General features: G+C 32.4%; 3 protein-coding genes across 5 annotated transcripts in view; all 3 read left to right on the top strand.

Annotated features, from left to right (window-relative positions):
• Window positions 1-3,782, top strand: part of LOC105344166 (fibrocystin-L) — a 43,379-nt gene extending 39,597 nt beyond the window's left edge. The window contains exons 53-55 of the mRNA XM_066086944.1: window positions 59-452; window positions 756-937; window positions 2,954-3,782. Of these exons, the coding sequence (XP_065943016.1) occupies window positions 59-452; window positions 756-937; window positions 2,954-3,301 (924 nt within the window). The 3' untranslated portion in view covers window positions 3,302-3,782. The remainder of the gene's footprint in view (window positions 1-58; window positions 453-755; window positions 938-2,953) is intronic.
• Window positions 3,783-5,806: 2,024 nt separating this feature from the next.
• On the top strand, window positions 5,807-14,299 carry LOC117689450 (caldesmon-like). Of its 3 annotated transcripts, XM_066088746.1 has the most exons (22): window positions 5,807-5,904; window positions 6,007-6,060; window positions 9,651-9,710; window positions 9,863-9,934; window positions 10,192-10,245; window positions 10,383-10,433; window positions 10,629-10,682; window positions 10,814-10,873; window positions 11,159-11,224; window positions 11,338-11,394; window positions 11,512-11,562; window positions 11,675-11,728; window positions 11,956-12,012; window positions 12,196-12,237; window positions 12,334-12,384; window positions 12,527-12,574; window positions 12,703-12,756; window positions 12,899-12,961; window positions 13,069-13,131; window positions 13,268-13,345; window positions 13,560-13,655; window positions 14,063-14,299. In XM_066088746.1, the coding sequence occupies exons 2-22, from the start codon at window positions 6,016-6,018 to the stop codon at window positions 14,123-14,125; spliced, it is 1,239 nt and encodes a 412-aa protein (XP_065944818.1). In that variant the 5' UTR covers window positions 5,807-5,904; window positions 6,007-6,015; the 3' UTR covers window positions 14,126-14,299. The 3 variants fall into 3 exon arrangements, with proteins under 3 accessions (XP_065944818.1, XP_065944819.1, XP_065944820.1); XM_066088747.1 differs by lacking the exon at window positions 10,192-10,245 and having other exon boundaries at window positions 10,386-10,433; XM_066088748.1 differs by lacking the exon at window positions 9,651-9,710 and having other exon boundaries at window positions 5,836-5,904.
• A 2,823-nt stretch (window positions 14,300-17,122) lies between these two features.
• On the top strand, window positions 17,123-25,563 carry LOC105343415 (uncharacterized). The gene is made up of 7 exons (XM_066088230.1): window positions 17,123-17,472; window positions 18,772-20,219; window positions 20,345-20,531; window positions 20,643-20,791; window positions 22,237-22,515; window positions 24,562-24,613; window positions 25,118-25,563. Exons 1-7 carry the CDS (start codon window positions 17,283-17,285, stop codon window positions 25,561-25,563), a joined length of 2,751 nt encoding a protein of 916 aa, XP_065944302.1. The 5' UTR covers window positions 17,123-17,282.
• The last annotated feature ends 674 nt before the right edge of the window (window positions 25,564-26,237 follow it).

A 26,237-nucleotide genomic window follows, 5' to 3' on the forward strand; every position in this document is an offset into this window, starting at 1 on the left:
CAAACCCAATTGCTTGTTTTCAGCATGTTGAATTTTCTTGCATTACGTCTTTTAACAGAATCACAGTTGGGCTGTAAATGTTACATTGGATGGGATGGAATACTATCGTGGCCAAATGAGTGGAGATCGTTCTACAGAGTTCAATGACGCCACGGGCCTTGCTTCTCTGTCGGGCATCAGATTCACTGAACCAGGCATGGTGATCCTAAAGATAGGAGTGACCTCTGATCCTGCTGAATATTCATTAGAAAAACAAACGCTGATTAATATTCGTAAACGAAATGTTATATCATCCTCCAATAATGCCTCTCAGAGAATAGGGTTGTTGTTTGATGCTGACTATGACACAGTTATTGGATCTAGATACCAGCTGCAGTTCCAGGCCATGATGGGCAACTATTTGTCCCAGCTTTATCCGGACATCATTCTGAACTCAGTCAAAATTGAAAAAGGTCAGTTTAGTTCTATGACTCCTTATATTGACATTGTACTTACAAGTTGCAAAAATTTAAATCTGTAAGTCTTAGTGATACCAGTATATTGTAAATGTATGATACAGTGAAGAATTACACATACTTTTTTATCAACTACCTGTAAAATTAAAGTTATTTTATAATTTACTGAAGTAAAGATCTCCAAGTTTAGTTTTCAGTGTAAATTTGTTAGTTTGGATAACTATGTACATACAGCCTATATGGTTCTTTTATCAGTGGTCTCTTGATGTCAAAATGGACTGTCTTCTTGCCTTTTTGTAGGAAGCATCTTTGTGACCTTTGAGGTCTCTGGAGGTTCCAGCCTGATGAACTCCACAGTGGACAGTTTATGTGGCGCCGTGGAGAACAGAACAGTATTCAACTTCCGTGGAACTGCTCTGCAGCTGTCCAAGTACTTGACTGTGGATGGAGTGGATTACCATGGGACCAAGTGTGGAGCTCAGGTAAAAAGCAGTCTCAAGAGCAGGTTTAGGCCAGAACATCAACCCTTTCCCTTATAATAATGATTTTTTTCCAATTTGCCTTTTGGGCTGAAAAATGTTACATTATAACATTATATAACATACTGTGGTTTCATTAATATTCAAGGATATCAATTTTCGTGGAAAAAGTGAAAATCACAGTTTCAAGGATACGTAAATTCGTGGCCAATGCATGACCCTATCAATACTATTACTTATTAGGTTAGTTACTGACTCACTACGGAAATATATTGGGTTGATCAATCTCATAGATGGCGAGGCGAAGCCGAGCCGTCGATGAGATTGATCAACCCAATATATTTCCGTAGTGAGTCAGTAACTAACCTAATAAGTGTTTTGTTTTCCCGAGGACTATCAAGCGACATATTCATTCACAAATAGCGGTGATCTACGCAAAGCCATGTACAAGATGCCTTACATCTCGTCCAATTAAACTCATTTAAACTCTTCAAAATTATCAATACCACCTTTCAAATACGCTTAAAAAATCTTTGCTTCAGCCATATTACTTACAATGTTTTGTTGCTATTCAATTTTAAACTTCTGCAGAGATTTGAGCAAATTTAGACGCTGCCATTTTGTTCTGCTCCAGACACAACAATGTGACGTCAATATTCAAAGGGCAACTACTCTAATTTAAAAAATAATTCCAAAGGGCCACTACTCTAAATATTTTAATGACTTACTAAACACGATTTCTGTGTTAAATAATATGAAATATCGAGATAAATAGGTGAGGCGGCGGCCAATGACGGCCATATTGCCTAATATTAATCCTCACAGAACCTACATAGAGATATATGAGGCAATCACGTGCCATGTTTAATCCAATGAAAATGTGACATTTCAGTGCGAGGGAAAACAAAAAATGATAGTAGAAATTCCACTATAATGAACATTTAATTTCATGGATAAACTTAACAACGAAATCCACAAAAATTGGTATTCAGCGAATATTGATGAAACCACAGTACCAGTAATTTGAATTACATGTATAAGCATGTACCCAATATTTATCCTTAAGGTAGTCCATCCATAACTATCATATGTCATATCTAATAGACTGCAAGTTTGATCATGAAAATCTTAGTGTGTTTTTAAGGGTTTTATTAAATAATAAAGATTCACCTTTGAAATTTTAAAAGGAAATTGAATATTTACAAATTTATTATATGCTTAAGTTAACATTGAAGTCTATGGGGAAAATGCATTTTTAGATACATTTCTTTAGTACAAGTAATTTTCTCACATTTTTCTTGGTTAAAAGTTGCAAACAATTTTCCTTTCTTCGAATATGCTAAAATAATCCATAATTTACCATACATATTTTCAGAAAATGATTTTTAAAAAAAATTCCTAAAGGGCAGACAACTCTTTTAAAAAGTTCTAACTGCAAAAAATTCATTTGATTGACTACATACATACTCCAGAGTTTGGTTTGTGTAAGCCTCATAATAACTTTAAATTACGAATTTGATGTAGTTTTGATCAATTAAAAGTGTTAAATTCGCCTTAGTTATGGATGGAATACCTTAAATATATACATTTGCAAATACGCTTCCTTATATGATTCTATAGAATAGTGAAAACTGTCAATTTTGTGTGAACATTTCCGTGATGTCACAATGATAACCGCACACGCTTATCGCTTTGCGGTTGTAATATTGTAAACATAAAAACACCATTACATTAATGATTTGTCTTCTTCAAGCGTAAATATAAGTAATAAACAGCAATGTTAAAAAGTTCACCATGATATGAACTTGGTTTGTACATGATCAAATCTTCTGAGAAGCCCTTCGTGACCAACCAAGTTCATATATCCCGGTGAACTTTTTAACATCGCTGTTTGTTTCTTAATTGAATATTAGTACTCATGATAGTTCATGAATATGCATGTTCAAAGGTGAAGATTAACAGTAGATGTTTGAATTTTGCTTTAAAACTCTAATTAATTAATTACATTGTATTATTCAGGTGCCAGTAATAGTCAAGGAGAAAGAGACATTGTCAACCGGTATAATAGTAGCTGTGGCCATCGTTGGTGTGGCACTGTTGATCATGGTCGTGGCTGTCGTCTATTGGAGGTTGAAAATAGTTCCGAAGACGCAAACGTATGATTTAAGTTCTCCAGAATATCAAAACAGAGCTGGGAGCTCCAAAGGGAGTGTAAAGGGCGATGACAAAGTGGATTCTAATGTCAATAGCTTTGTGAACGAAACTTACAGTTCCGTAGCTCCAGCAGATACCGCTTTTAGTACGTTTAGAAAAAGTGGAGAATCCACATCAACCAGGGAATCAAAGCATGAAAAAGCGGAGAAGTGATTCAGGGACATGTAAATGACCAGTGATAAGTGCTGAATCCACATTAAGCTTTGTATCAAAACCTGATGTGGAACATGATTCAGGAACATGTGAAAGACTTAAGACTATTGAAGCTGTGATCTGCCTTTGCAAATGCAAATCCAAAGTTTTATAAAATTTCTGAAGAATACATGTATTAACAAGAATATTTCCTAATATGGGCAGTTTACTTGAATTTATAGACTCTTTAATTTCATTTATACATGTATTTTCACATTTATTTCTTTCCTTTTTATAAATGCAATTTCTGAGAAATGTTGAAGGAATATATTCATTTACATACTACTATTATTATTATATAAGCTTGCTTTTATATTGGTGCATTGATGTTTTAAAAGCTCTGATCTTCATTAAAACTTGATACACGTGAAATCTCAGGGATAATTTCACTTGAAATGTAAGGAATAGTTGACTTGCAATATAACAAATAAAATATTATATTATCTTGCAATCAGTGTGTTTACTTTTGATGCTACATAGCCTTCTTTAAGAAAATTATTCAGGAGGAAGGGTGCTGGCACATACACTACGGCCAACGCGGTTTGCGTATTTAGCGCGAGTCCTCGTGGTGTGAAATTGATCGCGGTTTATTATAAGTAACTCGGGTAAAACCGCGCATCCTCGCGGTACAGCGTCTCACCTTGTCCATGTGAAAAACTGTTCTTGTTTTCAACGCGAGTTACCTCCCCCAATTTCTTCTCATGGGAAATATGATTGGGGAATTGATGAATATTACTTCATATTCCTTTATTTTATAAATGGAGTTGATGGCTACAATTTATTAATTTTTTTTGGTCATTTCTCTTAAATATGTTTTAAGAATTCGTTTAATGAATAACAAAGTACATGTAGATATGAAGTTTTTTTTAAAAATTTAATGCACTCGCTTATAACCGCTGCGACCCGATTCGATCCCCGTGATCGACAGTGATTGTAAGTGACAGGGTATGGTAGACGCCCGCTTATAAACGTGGGTTTTCTCCGGGCACTTCGGCTTAATGTAGTGATCCAGTTCTATGTAAAAGAAATTATTTTATATGACAATCTTCCCAAGTCAAGGGTTTCTGATCTCTGAGATGTGTGGAAAAGAAACTCATGTCATGGAAAGATGTTATCTGGTCAGTATATTGAAGAGTTGTTCAGGTTTTGAAATTCTTGAAATTTTTGTTGATGGCCGCAGAAAGTCCTGAATTTTCAAAGTATTCAAAGTTGCATTAGACTTAATTTTTTCGAAGATTTTTATATTTTTACTAAAGTTAATTGATGCGTGTCATTCATTATCAATTTGAACTTCATACATGGTTAATTGTCGCTTGGCAATATTGGATTAAATATGTATTTTAAGAATTTAACTTTAATATCCTGTGCATTGTAAACTTGTAGAAACGAGCTGTATGCTTTTTGCGTGCTTATACAATGAAGCTGTGAATATTATTAAAGATTGACCGTTAAAAACCAACAGGTTTCTTATCACCAAAAGTCTACTGCATGTACAATTTTTGGCCCCTGGAGCTAGAAGGTATAGATAATCCGAGATTCCTCCGACCCTGACTCATGAGTGAATGTTTTTGAAATATCATATACATATAATAAAAGCGTGGTAACAATCAGAAGAGTCTCAGATTAGGGTTTTGACTTCAATATGAAGCTTAAAATGCAAATATGAGACTCTTTGACATGTCAATCTAAGGGTAATGGTACTCAGGTGACCGTCAAGGCCTGTGGGCCTCCTTTTTTGCGTTGATCGCCACCTTCTTATGAAGTCCCCTCTTGGTACTTATTGTGATAACAGCTAATCCAATAAAAAATATCACCAATTCAAAATTAAAAGAAAAATCTCAACTTTTCAGAAAGGTGAAATCACATAGTTATACAGATTATAACACCTTTTCAAAACGAGCACAATTGAGTGGCACTTATTTCATAAAAAAAGAGGAAGCAGTTTCGTTCTATTAGTTTTATTTTCAAGTAAAGAAAAAAAGGAAGTATGTCTAACAATAAAGTATTTTGTAACACGATTTGTGATGTATGATCTAATGTCTGAGATACTGTGTTTGTAAAGTTGAATTAGTATATGAACTCGGTTGTGTAAACAGAAATACTTCATTGCATTTTTACTGGCACGTAACGCGGAAAGGATTTATTTAACTAACCACGCGGGGGGGGGGGGGTAATTTCGGGATCCGCGTTGCCTGAACTGTATATAAATAAATTTGAAACAATCAACTAAGAGAGAACTTTCAATTTTCTATCCAAGTTTATGACTGTGATTTAAAAATGCATTAAATTTTTATAAAAATATTAAACGTTAGATCTGCATGATTTCAATTATTAATTTAAGTTTCCATTCCTTATTGTCATTAATAATGTTTTGTTGATTGAGAATGACACTCAAGAAATAAAGCTCTATGGCTTCACATCCTTTCCGGAGTCCGAATGACCGATCAACATTTGAATGTTATTTTGAGGTAACGTCATGACGAGTATGACGCAACAAAACAAGTGACGTAACAATCGTTGCTACAAACAGGAATCTAGGTAGAGGGAGGAATAGTGATTGCAAGGTATGGTTAGCAATTCTTGTTGGAATTTCAAGTGATTATCAAACATCTTTTCAAAAATAATACTTTATCTATATATATATACGACGAGTTTTACATTTCCAGAATTTCAAAATGGAGAAGTTGTTTTATTTTGGAGATGACGATTTGGGCCAAGCGGTTAGTGATATTTTATACCGACCTCACTTTATGATTTTACGTAGATTCAGAAATAAACCGTTAAAACTTAGAGATTTATAACTTTATTAATTAAAATTTGGCGTGCATACATGGTAATAAATAAATACACTGAAAAATTAAACCGCTACATAATAAACTATGTCTACATGTAACAATCTAGCTAGTATTAATAGTGTATAAGTTGTTTCTTATTATTATGATAGATGAAATATACTGTACAAAAATATCTTAAAATTTCATACACAATGTAGCTGTTCTATGGAATTACAAACAGTATATTAACTAGAGCAGAGCTCGTGGCAAAGCCACGAGTAGGTCTTCCGTTGTTGCTGCAGGTTGAAAATATATGTGATATGGTGTCAAACGATTATAATGACTAAACTTTCAGTTCTGCTTTTGTTATAAAAACGTGTTATGATTGAAAGCCTGTATATAAAACGTGTTTTGAAAAAGAAAGGAAGAAAATGTTTAAGAAAAACTATTTGTCGAACACAGTTTGTGTAATCGTTTCAAAAATTCTTTAAAAAATGAGATGTTTAATGGCGAGTTAAATTTTCAAAGGGTAGCAAGAATTGTTATAAACAGTATGTACTCATGATTCATATGCGTAAATTGGAATTCTGGGAAGGAATTAGACAGTCCGTGTTAGAGAAATTCGAAGAAGTTATGAAACTGGTCAGTTTCTAGATCAAACTGCGCATTGATATATTAAAGGACTATCATGGGTATCGTCTGTACCCACGGTCCGGAATCCGTATGTGCAGTCATACATTGTATGTACATCGATACACCTTTACCTCCCCACCTACAGCCATACAAATCAGGGTGCAACCTTTATATACACATGCATAGTATTATAGTTCTGGAATCTATTTATCTTGTATTTTAATATATTGGGTATTCATTGTTCAGCTAAATTTAGTATTCCAGTGGCTGTAGCTAACCTTGTAAGTAAATTAAGTTACATTACAACCTCATAATACACAACTTCAATTAAAAGTTGTTTTTTTAAATTAATTTTCATACAATTATCAATAAATAAAATCCCCAATAACGCACATCTATCTCACTTAAGTGTAACTTTGAGAAGCGCATATATTTTTGGGAGGCAGATATGTCGCTATATTATAGTCTGCAAGTTAAGTGAATTATCATGGTCTTTCAAAGAAATAAGAAATCTGTCGACACTTGCAGTACTTTGATGATTTCTATGGCGATCGACTGCATTGCATAATGTAGTCGTATTTCCCAAGGATAAAATTTCCTTTGACTTCAAACTTTTAATTATAATACATTATGAATTATTATGTTCATAACTATAGAAGTTTAGCGTGTTTAACAGGTTAATTTATTAGCCACATTCTCAGGTTACGATTTCACATCTTCAATGTGAAGATGATTGACTTCGTATAATAGTCTTATTGTTTATAAAAGCACCCTTCCAACTGTTACTCAATTACATATGTTCTGAGAAGCGACACAAGATTTTCGGTCGGACGTGGCGATTGAATTAACACAGACTGACCGAATAAACAAACGGGTGGGAAAACGATACACGTTGAGGAGAAAATGTTACACATAAGGAGAAGTCACCAAAAATGATTTTCGACAGATCTAGATATCTTTTCGCCAACTTAAAAAAAATCCAGCGCGAGCACTTGTCAGCGGGGCGGGAGGATGGGGGGGGGGGGGGGCAGCAATGCGTTCGTTCCACATTGAAACGAACAACCATGTAGAAAAAACTACAGAGTGATTAATATGTGGCCGATAGAACCTAATCTTAAGTTGTTTAAAACTTAATGTGAATATTCTTTAAAATAATCACCAAATGCCTCAATTCAGGACAATTCAGGACATTCTTTTATCGTGCTAGCACCTACCGCAAACATGTAACATGGAACTTTGATTATAATTTGATTTGATTTTTAAACTACTTAATCAACTGTACAAGTAAAATAAATTTATCTTTTCATCTTAAACCTATAATAGTTGAAAACATAATAAAATATAGTTCTGTCCGTGCAAAATATGAAACATGAACGCGTGATAAGGTACATGTAGAAGAACACGAGCCGACCGCGGATCACTTGTCCACTCGCGCTGGATCTCCTCGGCGAGGGATGATCATCATTTAATATTTGGGGGGGGGGGGGGGGGGTTAAATTTTTTTAGATATACAAACCAACCATTAATTCATGTCTGACGATGTTTCCGATTTGGAGTAAATCGTTCATTAATAGTCACTTACACTCAATTTTTTTAATAATTTAAAACAGTTCTTGTATTTACGACTATATAAACTCAAACACGTTTATATTCATCTAAGTGTACGTCGCGGTATGCGAAACTTGTGTATTAGATAACCGCTTACCGCTAGTTAGTGCAGCCGTTGCTGATCTCCTCGGCCGTGGACGAAGGATAGATTACGTAAAGGTACAACGCACAGCTTAGAACCCAGGAAGAATTGAAAAGTTTGCAGTATAATGACCATATTCTATCAAATAGAAGTTCTTTATTTTAAACTTGAAACCCACAATTGATCTATGTCTGATATTGCTTTAGATTGAGAATGACATTGCTTTTATTAATTAACTGAACGATTTCTTAATAGACACCTAATCGTTTAGTCCATAAACTTTTATGTGTAATCAAAACTAAAACAATTCTTGAGTTTGCGGCTAAATAAAATCATATTTGAGAGAAGCAAAGCTTGTGTATTAGATAACCGCTGACCGCTAGGTAGCCCATCCGCGACCATGGTGACCGATTTTCTCGGCCGCGGGCAAGGGAGAGTTTCGTTTACTTGGCAAAATTGCCGCGAGAACTGGTCAACACGTATTACTTTTTACCCTCATTATGCAATACCTGAACACAAAAACAGTTTTATGAGATCAATAAAGTCACAAACAACATTTTTTGCAGCGACGCCCATATCGAAAAATTTACCGTTTTAGAGTTATGAGGCAAAGAATTTTAAGGGATCTAGACCCCTCATTTTAGGGGCTAGCCCCTTTTTTATGGTATCAAATGAAAGCTCTTAATATTCTGCACAGCTTTTGTTCTATATGTGACTAGAAAAAATTTACAACTAAAAAGTTATTGAGCAAATATATAAGCAAAATTTAACATTTTTTGAAACATAAATTTCTATGTAATTTTTTAAGAAGTAAACGTGGGTTAATCAAACATGTAAAACTAGGAGGACAACGTTCAAGATGTCTACATTTAAGATTTGTAAATTAAAAGTACTTGCTACGGATCAACTCGGAGCCTTTGCAGGTACACGAGACCCACTAAAAAAATATTCAAAGGGGAATAACTCAAAACCGGAAGTACCAATTTCACAACATTTTGTGCTATAGTAAGCTATTGTCATTTCCAATAAACCCTGAAAATTTAAATGAAATCTAATGACAAACAAGCGAGATATTACAGTTTAAAGAAACGTCTAGAAGAAAAAGAAGAAGAAAAATAATAATGAAGAATTTCCAACAGAATCAGTACAAGGTCTTCCGTTGGAAACGGAAGACCTTAATAATTGACGTTTCACCTCGCTTGAATTCTTTTAGATGGAAAGAATGGATCAACTTTCGGAGTTAAAATTGAAGTTGACAGCAGCACAATATCTCGTACGTTGATACATAGATGTGCATGGTTTCTGCCAAATATCATGCAGATAATGAGATATATATTATATATATAATTTGTTTTTGTTTATGGTGTAGAAATTGTGGGTTTTTTTTTTCTATGGCCTGATTATGTGATTCTGTTCAATTTTAAGGAGGACCTTCGCGAAGAAGTTATCGTAGAGAATTTGTACAGAACAGAGGAAGAGACACAGAGACAACAAGAGGTAAATGTTATTATCAGTTATTGCGATGTGGAATATACTAATAGAATTTAAATTGCAGATATCTAGAGTTTTTTCATATCAAAATTAATACCATAAGATATAATAGCACTTAACATTAATATATAGAATTTTTTGCCATGTTTGTAAAAAATTCTAAGCTATACGTACACGGGGAGATTAACTTTTCACGTTATAAATGAATAATTATTTTAGTAATACACAGGGAGATTAACTTTACACGTTATTTATATCATCAGCTGAAGACCGAAAAAAGCCGAAGAATCATTCAAAGAATTCAAGCAGAAATACTGGTAAATTAATAAATAGCTCAGTGTTGACACATGTATATGATAAATGTGTTTACATAATATGAAGTAATTCGCGTGTATGGTTTGTGTGCATGTTCTGGTCTGATAGATATGTTAATTCTATAATTTTTTGGTTACAGAAGAAGATTCTTCCCATCAAAAGAAGTTCCCAGATGGCTGTTAAATGGATGGTATGACTCATTGATTTGTTGATCGATTAATTGCTGTTTCGCGTCTCTTTGAGATTTATTCTCTGCTAGTGAACTTATATGTTCTATTTCAGACTAAAGATACCGTTAATTTAAATGAATACACCGATATCCTAATTTAGTAATTTAGTAAAGAGTTTTCTCGGTAATGTTTTTTTTTTTACTTTTCATTGTTAGAAATCCATAAAAGAGAACCATTTGAACATGGCTTCTGTCCAGATGGAGCTATTGGTGAGTCAAAAAATATATGTATAACACAAAGATATATATGCACAGTTTTATTTGTACTGTTTACTATATCTAGATGAAGCATATATACATATATAACACATACCTGTAATACCCAGTGCCGTTATTTTCAGAAAAAACTTCGACAACACGATGCCTACAATTTCTTTGAAGAGTCTAACGGAGAACTAGAGGTATTATAGACCATTCATAACGCTTCCCAGTGACGCATGAATTACTAGTATCTGATGATATTAGTTAAGAATTTGTAATAAATATGTAAATAATCAATATAAACTTCCCAAACATACTAGCAGTAACATGATTGTGTTAACTTTATGTGTATAAATTAATGAGCAATTATCTATTTTGCACACATGCGTAACTATAAAATGAAATTGAATACACGGTACTTTTTTAAGGATTTTTCTGATATGATGAACTAATTGCTTATTCTCAGTCTGTTAATTTTTTTTAAGGTAAAGAATCAGTTTGACGCCATTGCAAAGAACTCGTCTGAAAGAGATGAGGCGAAAGAACTTAAGGTATCTACATTCGTCAGTATACATAAACTTAGTTCAATTTTTATATTTGTGTCAGCGTCTTAAGGTATCACTGTGACAAGAGCTTTAATGAGTGATTATCCTATTTTTTGTAGATAGTGACCGCTGATAAGAATGCCCAGCTGATAAATAAGATCCAAGTAGATTTGTTGGTAAGATATATTTAAAACTTAAAAAATTAATCCGTTCATAGACCAAAAAAAAAACCAAACTACCAGTATGCTTAAGTTTTTTATTACATGTACTAATCCATAAAATTCCTGTTGCAGAGAACAATTCTGCCGATGGATAGAAGTGCAAGAATGGCCGTAAAATATATGGTATGTATGACATGGTTCAAACTATAGACGTGTATAGAAACTTATTCCAAGTGAGAGAACGTAAACAATTTCATTTGAAAGAAAAATCATTTTGAAAAGTTTTCATTTTCAGAAAATTATCAGAGAAAGTCGCACAAAATTGCTCACCATTCAAGATGAAGTGCTCGTAAGTCAGAAAATTTTCTATATAATAATCATTTGTATATAAAAGATTATGTCAATAATTAAAGCAACGTTAAATGTGAAACTTTGCTAATTTATATACAATGCTAATATTCCGTATTTGATTACAACTTCGTTAATTGTATAAATAAATTAGATGTACATACATTAGATTTGCATAGCACTTTCATAATTTTATCTTACCTAATTATCTATACATCTTTTTTTCAGAAAAAGTTGAAAGAACGAGAAGACGATTATATGGCAGAATCTCTTAAAAAATTGGAGGTATTCATTATTGACCTGTCAATTTTTAAATTAATCATTTCTACATATATCGGTGATATAATACTTCGTCAATTTCAAATTCAAAATGTGGCGCTCTAAATAACATTTTTGTTACATTGAAACAAATTAAATTACATGTACAATGATTCAACATGCAATTCAGATTTTTTCCAATGTTTGCAGAAAGTAAACCAGACCAAATGGAAAACAACGTTAGATGCATGGGTAACTATTTAAATTATATACAAGTACTTTGTATTAACGTTAATTTTCATTCATTCATTCATTCATTCATTCATTCATTATTGTTATTATTTACAGGACAAGGAAAAAAGAAATCAAATTGTATTCTTCATCCTCGTTGACCAAGTGGTATGAAATACAAATTAAAAATACTAGTAATCTCCAAAGGGCTAAAAAATTCAAATTTGATTTATATTGACATAAATCTTGTTTTATTTAAGTACATGACATTGTACTGATATTTAGAAATGTGACTTTTTTTTCTTTTTAGAGAAGACTAAGATCAAGAAGATGTCCCCAAATGTCGGGGAAAATAATGGTAAGAATTTTACAAAAGCAAAACATACTGATACTAGAATATAAACAGTTATCAGATAAGATATAAAATTATAGTCTATTTGTTATACAGTTGTAATAAATTCATATTTGTGTTTTTGGAATTTTTAGAAAAAAATTCAAGACCGCCAACTAATTCTACAAAAGCTTCACGGAGAGCTGGTGGTAAGTTTCATTGATATCCAAATATTCATGATAAATGGTGTCTGTGTCATCTACACTGATTTTATTCTGAAATGTACATGTAATTTACTTATTTCTGGGGGGTTTTTTTGTGTATTTTATTTTTATTTGTGTTTGTTTTTAGAAAAGGGTAAATGAAAGAGAAACTGTTCACCAAACAAGGGAAACGGCTCACAAGGAATTAATGGTGAGTGTATACAGTTTACTGTATATAACACTCCACAACAATTAAAAAATTTAGCAAAACCGAAACTAAAAGAGAACTCAAAGATGACCTTTTCTGTATTTTTAAAGACGGAAATCAAAAGGAGAGAAGAAATGAAAGAAAGGCAAAAAAGTCTGCAGATGGAAATAATGGTAAGATGTCATGAATGAATTCAATGTCACCAACTTCTGAAACATAATTTCACATTTAAAAAAAAAACGATTTATATTTTATTAAAGCACACGTTTTGCATTTCAAAAGTAAGAGAAAGACATTTTTTTTCTATAGAGAGCCGTTGATGATTCACATTTTATTCCTCGCAAGTTGTTTCTTAACGGAGTGGAAAAGTTTAAGTCTGTCCCAAAGGTAAAAATCAAATTTTATATATATATATATATATATATATATATATATATATATATATATATATATATATATATATATATATATATATATATTTATATATATATATATATATACCTTTTTTTTTTCTTCGAGCTGTATTACCATTTATAACAAGCCAAGCATAGTTTTTTTCCAAGTAGTATTGTAATAAAGTTTATCTTTTATCATCTTGCAGCCAAATGTTACAGCAAGAGTTGGGAACAGAGAAAAAGAGGAAGACTTAGTGACTATCAGCCAGTGTATCGGAGCCAAATCCGAATCCCAACTGAAGGTCAATACCAATTATTGAAATAAATTGTCTAGAGAAAACTGTCTTCTGATAATTTTTGAAAGATTGTAGATTTATCCTCAATTTGAATAAGGTACAACACTACACTTAGACTTGTACTTTTTAAGACACTAAAATGTACGTCACAAGATGGCGATTTAAATGTTATGTCAAATTTTTTGTGTCTACCGATTCGGTTGAATATTGTCATAGCTCAGTGATTAAACTTAAAATTGTGAGATAAAAAAAAAACTATCGAGTTTGTGAACCGCAGATCATGAGTTCAAATCCACTGGGCCTTTTGAACCCCTTAACATTTTAATTTTTGTTTTGTTTTTAGTTAATTCAAAACATTTTATTTTTTTGGTCTGTTTTTGTTTTATCCTTAACATTTGAATTTTTTTTGACAGAGCGGAACAAAGCCAAAGCCCACACTTAAAAACCGACTGAAGAGCTTTTTTGGATTCCATTGATTAACAGACTCCACTCGTGTTCACAGATGAAGAAAACATTTCTAAATTCTATTTATTCATACTGAATGTTGTAAATAAATCAACGTATTTTTTTCATTCACAAATGTGTTAAGGTTATGATAATTTCTAACATCATGGTCGTTATAAATGGAAATCAATTAAAAGTAAAGAACACCTAACATAAATACTTTGTATTTTGTTAATTGCCTATTTGCACTTATATGAGATAAAACCGAAAGCAAAACCCCCAAAAACCAACACTCCCAAAAAACTAATTAACTAATAAACAATTCACTTTTTAATAAATGATCGAATGATCGAGCAATGGTGTTTAAAATGAAGGAACACTGGTTTGTTAATGATATCACCTTTATTACACTCAATATTTATATAATAAAATTACTATTCAGATTATTTTGTACAAAGACATATGGTCACGATTTCAACAAATCTCTATATACAACTCATGTTATGACATTGGTCGTATGGTAAACGTTCCCCGTCTAGACTGTGCTGTAAAACATGCTACAAGTTGATATGGATTAAAAACCTAGTATTTAGATTCGGAAAGGTTTCAAAAAATCATTTAAATTTCGAAAATAAATGTTATAGCTCTCTCCTACATGTAAACTATTATAATATTAAGAAAATGATTAAATATTATTTAAATACATGTAATAGCTTTATCCACAATTAAACGAAAGTTTTACAGGTGCCAATGACCTATCTCTAAAATAGTTGAAAAAGATTTGTTTAAACGTATTTCATAATACTACAAAAAAAATTAACACCACCTTGAATTTTATCACACGCATTTAAATAGCATGAACCCAACTAATAGTGAAACTGTAGTTCAATTGAACCTTTAAAAATAAATACCACATTTCGCTTCATCTTCATACTGATAAAATCTTACTTGCAAAAAATTTAAGATAAACCTTTATCCAACAGTGATTATAAGAAGTATTTTTAAGAAAAACGTTGGGTATGTGTTTATTTTTATTTGCTTTGCATACCAGGTAAACATAATAATATCTTCGGTTCATAATGGCTTCTGCTACTGATTACGTCAATTATCTGGATACAGTGAGGAGAAAAAAAATGAGGAAACTCGGCAATGTATTCATATTCGCTTCCAATACTTAAGATCAGAAGAGGTCGAAGAGAAATGTTTTATTGAAAAACTACATCCAGCATTCAAATTTTTGGTTGACCATTGGAATAGCTTTATATATTTATAGATATAATTGTGCATTTCTTTTTTTTCATTTTCCTCCTTCAAATTAAGATATTTTCAGATATGACCGAATAACTGATAATTCTAGAGTTATTTTATGTCCTGGCTGAACCATTTTAAACTTATATATATATATATATATATATATATATATATATATATATATATATATATATATATATATATATATATATATATATATATAGAGTGAAATTTTTTTTTACTTACATTGAGAGATTAGTTCACCATGATTTTGGATTTTTTTTAAAATTTCAAATGTTTGAATGAAGGTGAATGATGAAAAAATAGCTAAACATCAAATGAAGTTTACATGGAAGTAAAATAATATGAAAGCGTACAAAAATTGATGAGGTTACTCTGCTCAGATTCCAGGTTATTTAATAACGCTAGTCTAGAAGAGAAAAAAAGATCAATATACATGCATGTACTCTTGATCAAAAATCAATTTCCTTATATGAGAACAACAAAACATGCCAAAATGCACAATAGAAATATCTCTGTGATAAATATGATAATAATCTTTTTTGGGAAAGTTATTGGCAAGGAAATCTTAACATGAGAGGTTATCTTTATTGTGGGTAGAATGGGAAATAATGTTTTAAAACTTTATGTGAAAAAGACACTCCAAACCTCTCTATCTGGTTTTTTTTTCAGCAAAAATAAGCATACTAATCTTGTTTAATGCACGATTCTCAAATGGATATCAAATGTTTTATACATCAATTCTGTGTTAATCAACCACAGCTTCATCTAAACGTCATTTTGTACAGGCATTAATTGTTTATATCTTGGCCTACATATATACTTATACGAGGGAAGGGTATTTATGGATTATGTATGTTTTCCAATTTTTATTGAATTTATTCAAATGTTTAGATCAAAACCAACATTAACAGGTTCTTATTTAAACCTTTAAAGATAACAGATAAAGATAAGACCAAAAAAATCTTTTGTAAGTTTCCTCAGATCAATCAAAGATCTTTAAAGAAAAACTAAATCAAACACGTAAAATCCACCCTTAGGGCTACTGATCTTTTAAAAAAATAAATTTACTCATGTATGGTATATTTCTGCCATCCATTTAACTTTGAGTCAGCATAATTATCTTTTGAAGTCACGACAGGTATCTTAACAACTTTCATGTTATTTCGACGAATTTTCACTGTTATCTTTTCTAATCAAGATAAGATACCGTAATTCGACGAGAAAGTTTTCTTGACCTGACACGGTAACTATCTGTTATCTCGAATAAGTACTGTTGATTTGACCGATTTAAAATGTTTAATAAGTTTTAAATCATTACAAAATCATGTTTTAAATCTATGAATACAGTATTATAAGGATTAATTTCATTGGCGGAAAGTATCTTGACTAAATATTATATGGATGGCTGCATTCATAAAAGCAGCATATTTTTTCAAGATATCAGATTTCTATCTCCTCAACTTGTGATAGATATCACAAATAACCGCAATAAGTTATTTTGGCTAGACTCGATAAAATTCGTTTTTGAGATAGTTCCTGTGACTTGACAAGATAACTATGTAGCGAAAAAGTTATGTGGATGGCAGAAATAGGGCACCATAGATTTAACTAGTTTTACATGTAGATCTGGAAACGTACTGCAATGGGTTTTTTTTTCAAAATATATATACAAAAGAAATTTGAAGTATTACAATTAAATTAAATTTGATTAACACTCTTTCACTTTCTGTTTGATTTCGTGTTATTGATAACGTTATACATGTATGGTGAACTTTGTACGCAAATGTAATAGTCGTACGATATCTCTCTTTAACATTACACCATAGAAGCTACATGTAGGGCGTCAGTAGATGTTTGGAATTCTAACGGCTTGATGATATACATTTATATCATAACTTTGGTCATTTACCTAAAATGGCATCTGTTGCTGATTATGGGGAGGAATTTGATATGGATACGGGTGAACAAAGGGAGGAAATTCGAAAGGAATGTTTTCGTATTCTGTTCCAATACTTGAGATCAAAGGATGTTGTTAAGAAATGTTTTATTGATAAACTACCGACACACATCACGTCGATCGACAATAACAAGAACATTTGGAAAGGTTTGAACAATTATTTGAATTTACTCTCCATTTTCAAAACTAACATTTTCACTTTAAAGTCATGGTTTGAGCCGCCAGATTTTATTTTATTTTTTTGTTATTAATAGTTGACGATACATGTATGTATAAAAAAACAAAGCTTATTTAATAGGTAACCAAAATTTTAAAAATGTCTGTTGTTGAGTTTTAATTTGCAAGTCTTGGATATAATTATAGTTTTCAATTTTTGCCATGTAAACAAGGTTCGTCGTCTTTTAGTTTACATTTAGGCTGCCGGAGAGAAAATGTATCACATAAGCAATTGAGATGTGCCAAACGATAGGAATTGTTTAATTATACCCTAGAATAAGTTATTTCCGCTTTGTTCCCGACGTTTTCCGACTCGCGGAAAACAACTCAGCGTAGATTTCTTACAAAGTTATGTGCTTATAATAGAGCGCATGTAAGTAAATGTACGATGAACTCTTTTCAGCTAATTTAGTTCGGGAGTAGAAAACAGTAGAACCGTAGGACAATAGCTATAACGGATATGCAGGCCTCATTGTTTATTTAATAATCCATTGACAAGCTAACTAAATTGGTCACGTTCCTTGTTAAAACCGATATCTTATCATATGTAAGCTACTAGGATGATCTACTGATCCATGATTGTTGCATCTCTAAAAGAGATTATCGGTAATTTTTTTACATTACGAAATTATGTAAATAAGTACATTGTCAGATATTTTCATTAAGCATTAAACTTCGTTATCTCGAGACTGTTTAAAAACTTCGAGATATCTGAGTATTCGAGATATCGAGGGTAAAATACTAAAAAAATAATTGTAATATGGTACTTGCAAATCACTTCGACAAATCCATGGTCGAGATATCAGTGTTCGAGATATCGGAGTTCAACTGTACATGTATAAAGACGATTTTCTTAATTACTTCACAGGTTTAAATAATCATGCTTTATTTTGACTTTGGAAGAGTGAACATTTAATTCGCATAAATTTTATAAACTGATTCGCGGAAAAAACATGACGCATAAAACCTGGCACATGTATACGGTATGCATAGTTATCAACCAAATAAAAAAAACCCGATTTGTAGAAAGTTTTAACTGCTATGCAACCAATGTAAACAAAAAATGGCAAGAACTTTGTTAAACACGAACCTTAACAACGGCTTTTAATTGATCCCATCTAATATGACATAGGAAATCAAGAATAATCAAGATAAAAAAAACTGTTCCACGAATTTTGAAATTAAACGCTTGACAGAATTTGATCACATTGAGTCACTTTTCATCGGTAGGCTCTGAATCATCGTATGGAGAATACAACTTGACCTTTGAACAAGACTTTCAGACAACAAGACCAGCATCTCTCGAAGAAGACGTTCATAGTACATGGTTTATGAACAAACCACCAACGGAAGAGATGGCATGGATGGAAATATTAAGAAAGAAACGCTCGTATCTTGAGTCTGAAGAATATGTTCCAAAATTTTCCTTTAGTCGGGTTAAGGTGATTGGTGGAAGCATGACGTCACCAGTTACATTCGTTCGTCATTGGGAACTAAGTAACTTTTCAGATGATTTATCAGTTTCATTTTTATTTGAATCGTCAAAGTTACTGATCGACAAAAAGAGATCTTTTAATGATTCAAATAATTTTGTTCTCGAGATATCATATGATTCAATAGATGGAACAATTTTCGTTCAGAATACGAACAATGTTATCATTATGGTGATAACAATAAAAACCTGCCCCAAAATTTACGACAATTCTGTAAGAGTAAGTGCCAAAAATACGGGTTTTGACGGTATTGGGAATTTGAATTCATTTTGTTTTGAATTTAAAGCACAAGACCAAAGTCCTGAACTAAAGCAGCTCTTATCGCGTTTAATTTGCATTGGATTTCGCGTTACACATATCACAATTCAATCTAAACTCCCCGAGCTTAAAAGAGAAATACTTTTGCCAGATAATTTTGAAATAAAATATGCTTGGCAATGTGTTGACTCGATAGGGTTTAAATTAACTGACCATCTTACATCTGAAGTGAAGAGATATATTGAACAGATGGCACATAAAGACACACAGTTGGTGACAGAAGTTTTTTATAACCTGGCAATCGCACTGATGGAGAAACCATTCTTTCACTTTCAAGATGAGTTCAATTGTGTTATGAAGAAAACCCAAAAATCAAAAATTGATTACAAAAATGAGCTACCATCTCACTATTCTATGGTAGCTAGAATGGTTCTAACTCCTACTAAGTCTTTGTTTTTACCCAAAGAACCGGTGTTTCAGAACAGAATAGTTCGTGAATATGGAGAAGACTACTTTATAAGAGTAGTTTTCCGGGATGAAGACTCCGAGAAAATAAGCACTGTCCAATCACATGCCTTGAGCACTATTTTGGAGAGTATGAAAACTTCCTTTAAATCCGGTTTCCAAATAAATAACCGCCATTATGAATTTCTTGGATGTTCAAATAGTCAACTTAGGGAGCACAGCTTTTGGTTTTTTCATCCTCATGATGGTATCACATCAGAGAGCATTATCAATTGTTCTGGAGAATTTTCGACTGAAAGATGCGTGGCTTCCTACGTTTCCCGATTTGGACTTTGCTTTTCGTCTACAAAGAAAACTGTGGACGTAGATAAGAGTTGTGTGAGATACATCGATGATGTGAAAAATGAAGAATATTGCTTTACAGATGGAATTGGTCGCATATCCGCGAAACTTGCAAAAAAGGTAATATATCATATCTTCCAGGTAGTTTAGCTTATAAATACTTCAAAGCTGGACTATACTTTAATCCAGTAATTTATTATTTGTTTTCCTTATTTATAAGATCAGTTATTCAAGATTACTCACAGGTTGCAGATAAGCTACAAATACACCCTGTACCATCTGCATTCCAAATACGTTTTGGGGGCTGCAAAGGGATGGTAGCACAGGATCCAACTCTTGGAAATGACACCGACATCCTTGTTATTAGAAAAAGCATGAAGAAATTTGAATCAAAATCAAACAATTTAGAAATTTTAGATGTCACAGGACCAGGTAAAAAATACAGATGTGTATATTGCTTTTAAATAATTTTGTTTGTTTTTTTATATTGAAATTTAGATTTTGGTGTGATATCTCAAAATGTAACAAAATCATTTTAAACAGGGAGGCTATATCTCAACAAACAAGTAATAACACTGCTATCTGGATTGGGAATTCAAGACCATGTATTTTTAAATCTTCAAGAGAACATGCTAGTAGACATTGCAGATATACTTCTGTACGATCATCTTGCGTTACCAGCTTTATTAGAGGTTTGTCTTTGATTTGATTGGTTTTGAAGAAAAAGAACACTGAAAAATTTAATTTGTAAAATTGATAATGAATATATCATATTATACACATGTAAAGAGTTTTCATGCTTGTAATAACTTCTTGCTATTTAAACCACATTTAAAGAGATATAATTTTAGTATTGTTTTAAACTAATTAAACCCTAGAAAATCAAACAGTTTCTATCTTAGAGGTGTTTTAATTGGACATAAAAATTAAAGATGACTTTTTCTGAGAAGAACTATGTTTAAAGTCTTAAAGAAACTTTATTCAATCAGTTTAAAAAATATTTCTACTTGTATATTGAACCTATGTAAACAAAAACAGTGCACAAACCTTGTTTACATGACAAAGAATTGTGAGCTCTGTATCTTGCTTATAACTCTACGACTGACTCTCAAACTTTCTTTAATCACTAGAAATGCTTTTCTAAAGCATTGTAATTAATAAAAACAGAAAAATAAAATTTGACCAAAATCGTGACCATGCCCCTTTAAGGGATACAACCATTTAAAATGTATTTAAAAAAGAATTCGAAAGTTTTCAATTAAAGGTGATATGGGACACCTGTCGATATTAATGCGAATAAAATTAAAGTACACAAAAATCAAAATACTTTCATCGTTTTAGAATTTTCAAATTTCACAATATTTGACCATATATCATGTTTTTAAAATGTTTTGAAGGGTAAACTTTATAAACGCCCCGCCGGAATTCGAACTCATAAACTTACAGATTCGTACTTAACACTCCAATCCATTGTGCTACGATATTAGGTAACAATTAGGTTACAACGGGAAAGAAACGAACGATTTATATAAGGAATAAGGAATCATTCTTTGAGTATAATGAGGTGATAATTTTGGTCGGGGCGTGATCAAATCCAATAAAGCCCGAAGGGCTTTGTGATAGATTTAACACGCCCCGACCGAAATTATCACCTCATAATATTCAAAGAATGATTCCTTATTACTTATATTTATATAATTTTAAGCCATCGTACGATTAAATATTTAAATATAAATAAGAAAACCCCGCTGGCGCCTCTACTTGGCGTCATTTGTATTATGCACAGGATGAAGCTCTGCCATTCAGTCAACTGAATGTTAACTGAATGGTCTGGAAAGGTGACTGAATGGCATAGTTATGCCATTCAGCCACCTTTCAGTTACCTTTCAGTTGACTGAATGGCAGAGCTTCAACCTGTGATGGGTTATATAGTACAAAATCGATACGTAGTGTTATCACAGGCAAAGACACTGGAAAATGTAAATATAAAATCATACAAGATTTTATTGTTTATTTCTATCGGATATACGTCACAATATGGAAATGTCCCATACCACCATAATTTGTGACTTTGCCCATTTTGGTTCAATTTTATTTAACAGTCATCTATTTTTTAACAACCATTTTGTATTTGTAGGCTGCGGTTGGTATCGAATTCGGGTTGATTGCAGACAAAAATATATCGTTTGTTCGGGAACCATTTTTTCGATCACTACTGCAGGCAATTTATAGCAACAAAATGAAAAATCTTATGGAACGTACTAAAATACAAATTCCATTAGACAAAGGTCGAATTATGATAGGCACATCCGATGAGACGATGACACTTGAATCAGGTGAAGTCTTTATTCAGTATTCTAAGAAAACAACCACCCCGGGTAAGAATCTAAGTACATACGAGGGGCTTAGTCATATGGTAGATTGCATTGTTTTTCCTCAAAAAGGTCAGCGTCCACATCCCGATGAAATGTCGGGGTCTGATCTTGATGGAGACATGTACTTTGTATGCTGGGATCCAGAACTTTGTCAATTTCAAAACAAAACACCAATGGATTTTCCAAAAGCAGAAAAAACACAGCTCACAAGAGAAGTAAACTCGTCTGATGTTATTGATTTTCTGACAGAGTACATAAAATATGATAAACTTGGACTCATTGCAAATGCACACCTTGTCCAAGCAGACAGCAACAAAAATGGCATATTCTCAAATGAATGCCATAGACTTGCCAAGATGCATTCAGATGCTGTTGATTTTCCTAAAACAGGAAAGATACCTACATTTGATGATGACTTACGTCCGAAATCCTATCCCGACTTTATGATGAAAAGTGACAAAGAAATATACACCTCTAACAAAATTATTGGTACACTGTTCAGACAATGTCAATCCTTACTGCAACTGCGAAAACAATCAGGGATTATAATAACCGAAGACAGAGATTTTATTTTGCCAAACATTGATTAAAACATTTTAATGGCTGCAAAAAGTGCTCGGGATCAATACATGAGAAAGGTTATGGAAGTTTTGGATTTGTATGGAATAAAACACGAAAACGAAGCCATAACTGGTCTTGTCCTTAGTGTAAAATCATCGAATGGATGCTTGAAAGCAGAAAAATTTCAAGTTGGACAAATTGTCAAAGACAAAATGTGCATGATACGGAAAAAAACACGAGAAAGTTTTTTTGAAGAATTTGGAGGAGAATCAAATATATCCAAAGAAGACCCACGTGTTTTACAGAAAGCATCTGCTTGGTACCATGTTACATACGTAGACGAAATGAATTCCAGTCGAAATATATTAAGTTTTCCGTGGACTGTTGCCGACATTTTAGTACTCATGAAAAAATCGTTTTCGAATTATCCTCAAAATTGCAGTCTTAAAGATTCTCTACATGAATTTTACAAGTTACAGCAAACAAAAAGGAACGAGAGAGATAAATGGTTAGAAATAATGTATAGTAACGTACAAAATTTGTTAAACATGAGCAGTAATGCTGAATTTAGTAAACGTATTATAGGTTTGGAGTTTAGTGGGCTTTTAAAAAGCGAAGTTAATCTCAATGTAGGAACAACACGATTGCAACTTGAGGTGATAACCAAAGCACTGAAAGACATGGACATAAGGGAAATTCCCAAACGTTTTGAAGACCCATGTTATTGTGTTACTTATAACGAAAACGCGTATGTGAGATTTGTTTCTGATGTCAGTATTATAAATCTCAGTAGTGTTATGAAAGAGTATTTTTCTGAAAGGTGCAAGATGTTAGTACCAGTTGCACAGTTTTTACTGGATATGTTACAAGACATATTTCCAGTCAACTCGAACGGATTCGTTTTTTCTGATCTCGGAGCAATCGCCATTCTATATTTAACAATGTCTAATAACACCATCTTCAAAAACTCCTTTGCCTCCAACACTAGTGATGAATCTGCCAAATGGCTTCTTTCTGTTTTAAAATGTTACATTTTGAGTTATAGGACATGGGATTTGAACAAAAATGAAGTTTTAAAGGATGGATTTAATGCATTGGGTATATCACAACCTGCTTTGTCAGAACTTTCAGAAAAATGTATGATTGTGTACCAAAGGGTTGCGCTAATAGTCGATAGAAATCCTTTTCTAAAAACTCCAAAATTATCCGACTTTGAAAACTATTATGACGAATATTACGAAGAATTTTTGTTAGCTTCAAATGTTTTGAATACTATCACTCGGTCAGAAAAATATGTTGAAAATCAACTACGCAAGATAACTGGCGCTTACGTCTATTTCAATCATAATCCCTATTTAAATCATAATCAAACACGACCGGATATATTAAGGGCATGGGGAACAGAAAGAGAACTCTATGAACTTTTGGAGATAATACACAATATTAAAAAATCATGCAGTAAATTAAATGTACACGCTGAAAAAGGACATATAGTTGTGGAAAATGCTTACTGTCTTGTTTTTCAGGGAGGTTGCGAAAAAAGTGAACTAACCTTTGAAAAATACGGTGGAACTCATCGTGAAATGCACAATGAGCAAGAACGATATGTACCAAAATTGATTCATGTCACTTCGGATCGCAGTTGTAATGATTTCGAAACACGATTTGTTCAACAATGGAATGTTTTAAAAACAGGGTATAATGCCGTTTTCCATGGAGACTTATTCTTGAGCATTTCATTTGGAAAATTTTATGTTATGAATATAGAGTGTAATTCAGCGTTGAAAGTAATGGAATTAAACAAGCTTTTTACTACAATTCATTTAAGACAGAGAGATGCACGGCAAACAGCACCAAGGCGTAAAAAGAAAACAAAACAAGTCAAGGTCCCATACACATTTTCTTTTCAACCAGTTGTCTTTTCTGATACAGGTAAAGTGCGAAAAGTCCTGGAACATTTTGGCTTTACTGAAGAGAATGACGGAATTAAAAAAACTAAAATCTCATTGATATTCAAATCTTCAGTTTTAGGCAGGCATGACTTTAATGAATGTGGCGAACTATTTTGCATAAATTTTTCAGAAATCAAGTGGTTTATGGCAAACGTTATACCTGAATCTTCAAATAATTCAACACCCAACATTAGGTACAAATTGCTATCGAGCAGAGATTTAGACGGGAAACATGTCAGCAAAAAGGACATGAAAACGTTGAAGGCGGATACAAATGGATACAAGTTGCCACAGTCTTGTCATGTTGTTTATGCAAGAGAGAAAGTCGTCCAGTCCTACTCATTAACAGGCTGGTTTGCAGGATATAAAGTTATGGTTGAGACTGCAACAGTTAATGAGTTGAAAGAAGATGCTGGAAAGTTAACTCCAAACGGTGATGCAAGAGTAGAAGAAGTAGAAGTCTTGGTACTACCTGAAATTCCAAACATTTATACACCAGCGGAGGAATTAACGTCATATGCAAGACATCTCTGGAAATGGACACTGGATTTAGCAGCTGAATTTGAGGACATGTAATTGGACTGATAATCAAAAGGTGAAGATTGGTGGGTGTGTGTGTGTGGAATTGTTTTAAAAAGGCGTTACTAGATCCGTTAAAAAAGTCATGTCTGTGAAGAGGAATGGGGTAATTGAAACAAGTATTTGTATTTAAGTGTAATGAATTACATTTTCCAATGCAATTTTTTAGTAGTTTGTAATTGAATCTGCATTTAACTAGAAGTAATTGAATGTATTTGAATACCTTCCAAAATTTTCAGCTATATTTCAATTACTTTTTTTTTTAATTGGGTTTTTCATTTCACAACATATGTACATATATGACATAATAGGTGATTGGAGCATTTGTAGAAATATATTACACAGTCTTTAAGCTATTTCTACTTAATAGTACAGTTTTGTATATTTCATATGAAGTGAAGCTGATATTGAGAGAGAGAGAGAGAGAGAGAGAGAGAGAGAGAGATATTATGCAGGTGGATTACAATACATGTATAGACTATACTATACTAAGGACAATATGATATGAAATGATATGAGGGTTCACAGAGATCAAAAAACAAAAAAACAAAAACAGAAAAATTAAACTTGTCTATTTAACTACAATTTTTTACAAATATTCTGCCAGTGGCTTTCATATTCCGTATATTTACATCTTTTCAACAGCAGATATTTTTCAGTTAAGATTCTTT

The sequence above is a fragment of the Magallana gigas genome, chromosome 6 (genome assembly GCF_963853765.1).
Source record: "Magallana gigas chromosome 6, xbMagGiga1.1, whole genome shotgun sequence".
NCBI classification, from domain to species: domain Eukaryota; kingdom Metazoa; phylum Mollusca; class Bivalvia; order Ostreida; family Ostreidae; genus Magallana; species Magallana gigas.

What these genes read in the sequence shown, in the direction of transcription:
- LOC117689450 (XM_066088746.1), top strand. Translation starts at nt 6,016, where the DNA reads ATGGAGAAGTTGTTTTATTTTGGAGATGACGATTTGGGCCAAGCG. An exon ending in AATCTCTTAAAAAATTGGAG is followed by an intron (nt 12,013 to 12,195) that starts GTATTCATTATT and finishes CAATGTTTGCAG; the next exon opens with AAAGTAAACCAGACCAAATG. An exon ending in AAACAACGTTAGATGCATGG is followed by an intron (nt 12,238 to 12,333) that starts GTAACTATTTAA and finishes TATTATTTACAG; the next exon opens with GACAAGGAAAAAAGAAATCA.
- LOC105343415 (XM_066088230.1), top strand. Translation starts at nt 17,283, where the DNA reads ATGGCATCTGTTGCTGATTATGGGGAGGAATTTGATATGGATACGGGT. An exon ending in CCGCGAAACTTGCAAAAAAG is followed by an intron (nt 20,220 to 20,344) that starts GTAATATATCAT and finishes GATTACTCACAG; the next exon opens with GTTGCAGATAAGCTACAAAT. An exon ending in TTTAGATGTCACAGGACCAG is followed by an intron (nt 20,532 to 20,642) that starts GTAAAAAATACA and finishes CATTTTAAACAG; the next exon opens with GGAGGCTATATCTCAACAAA.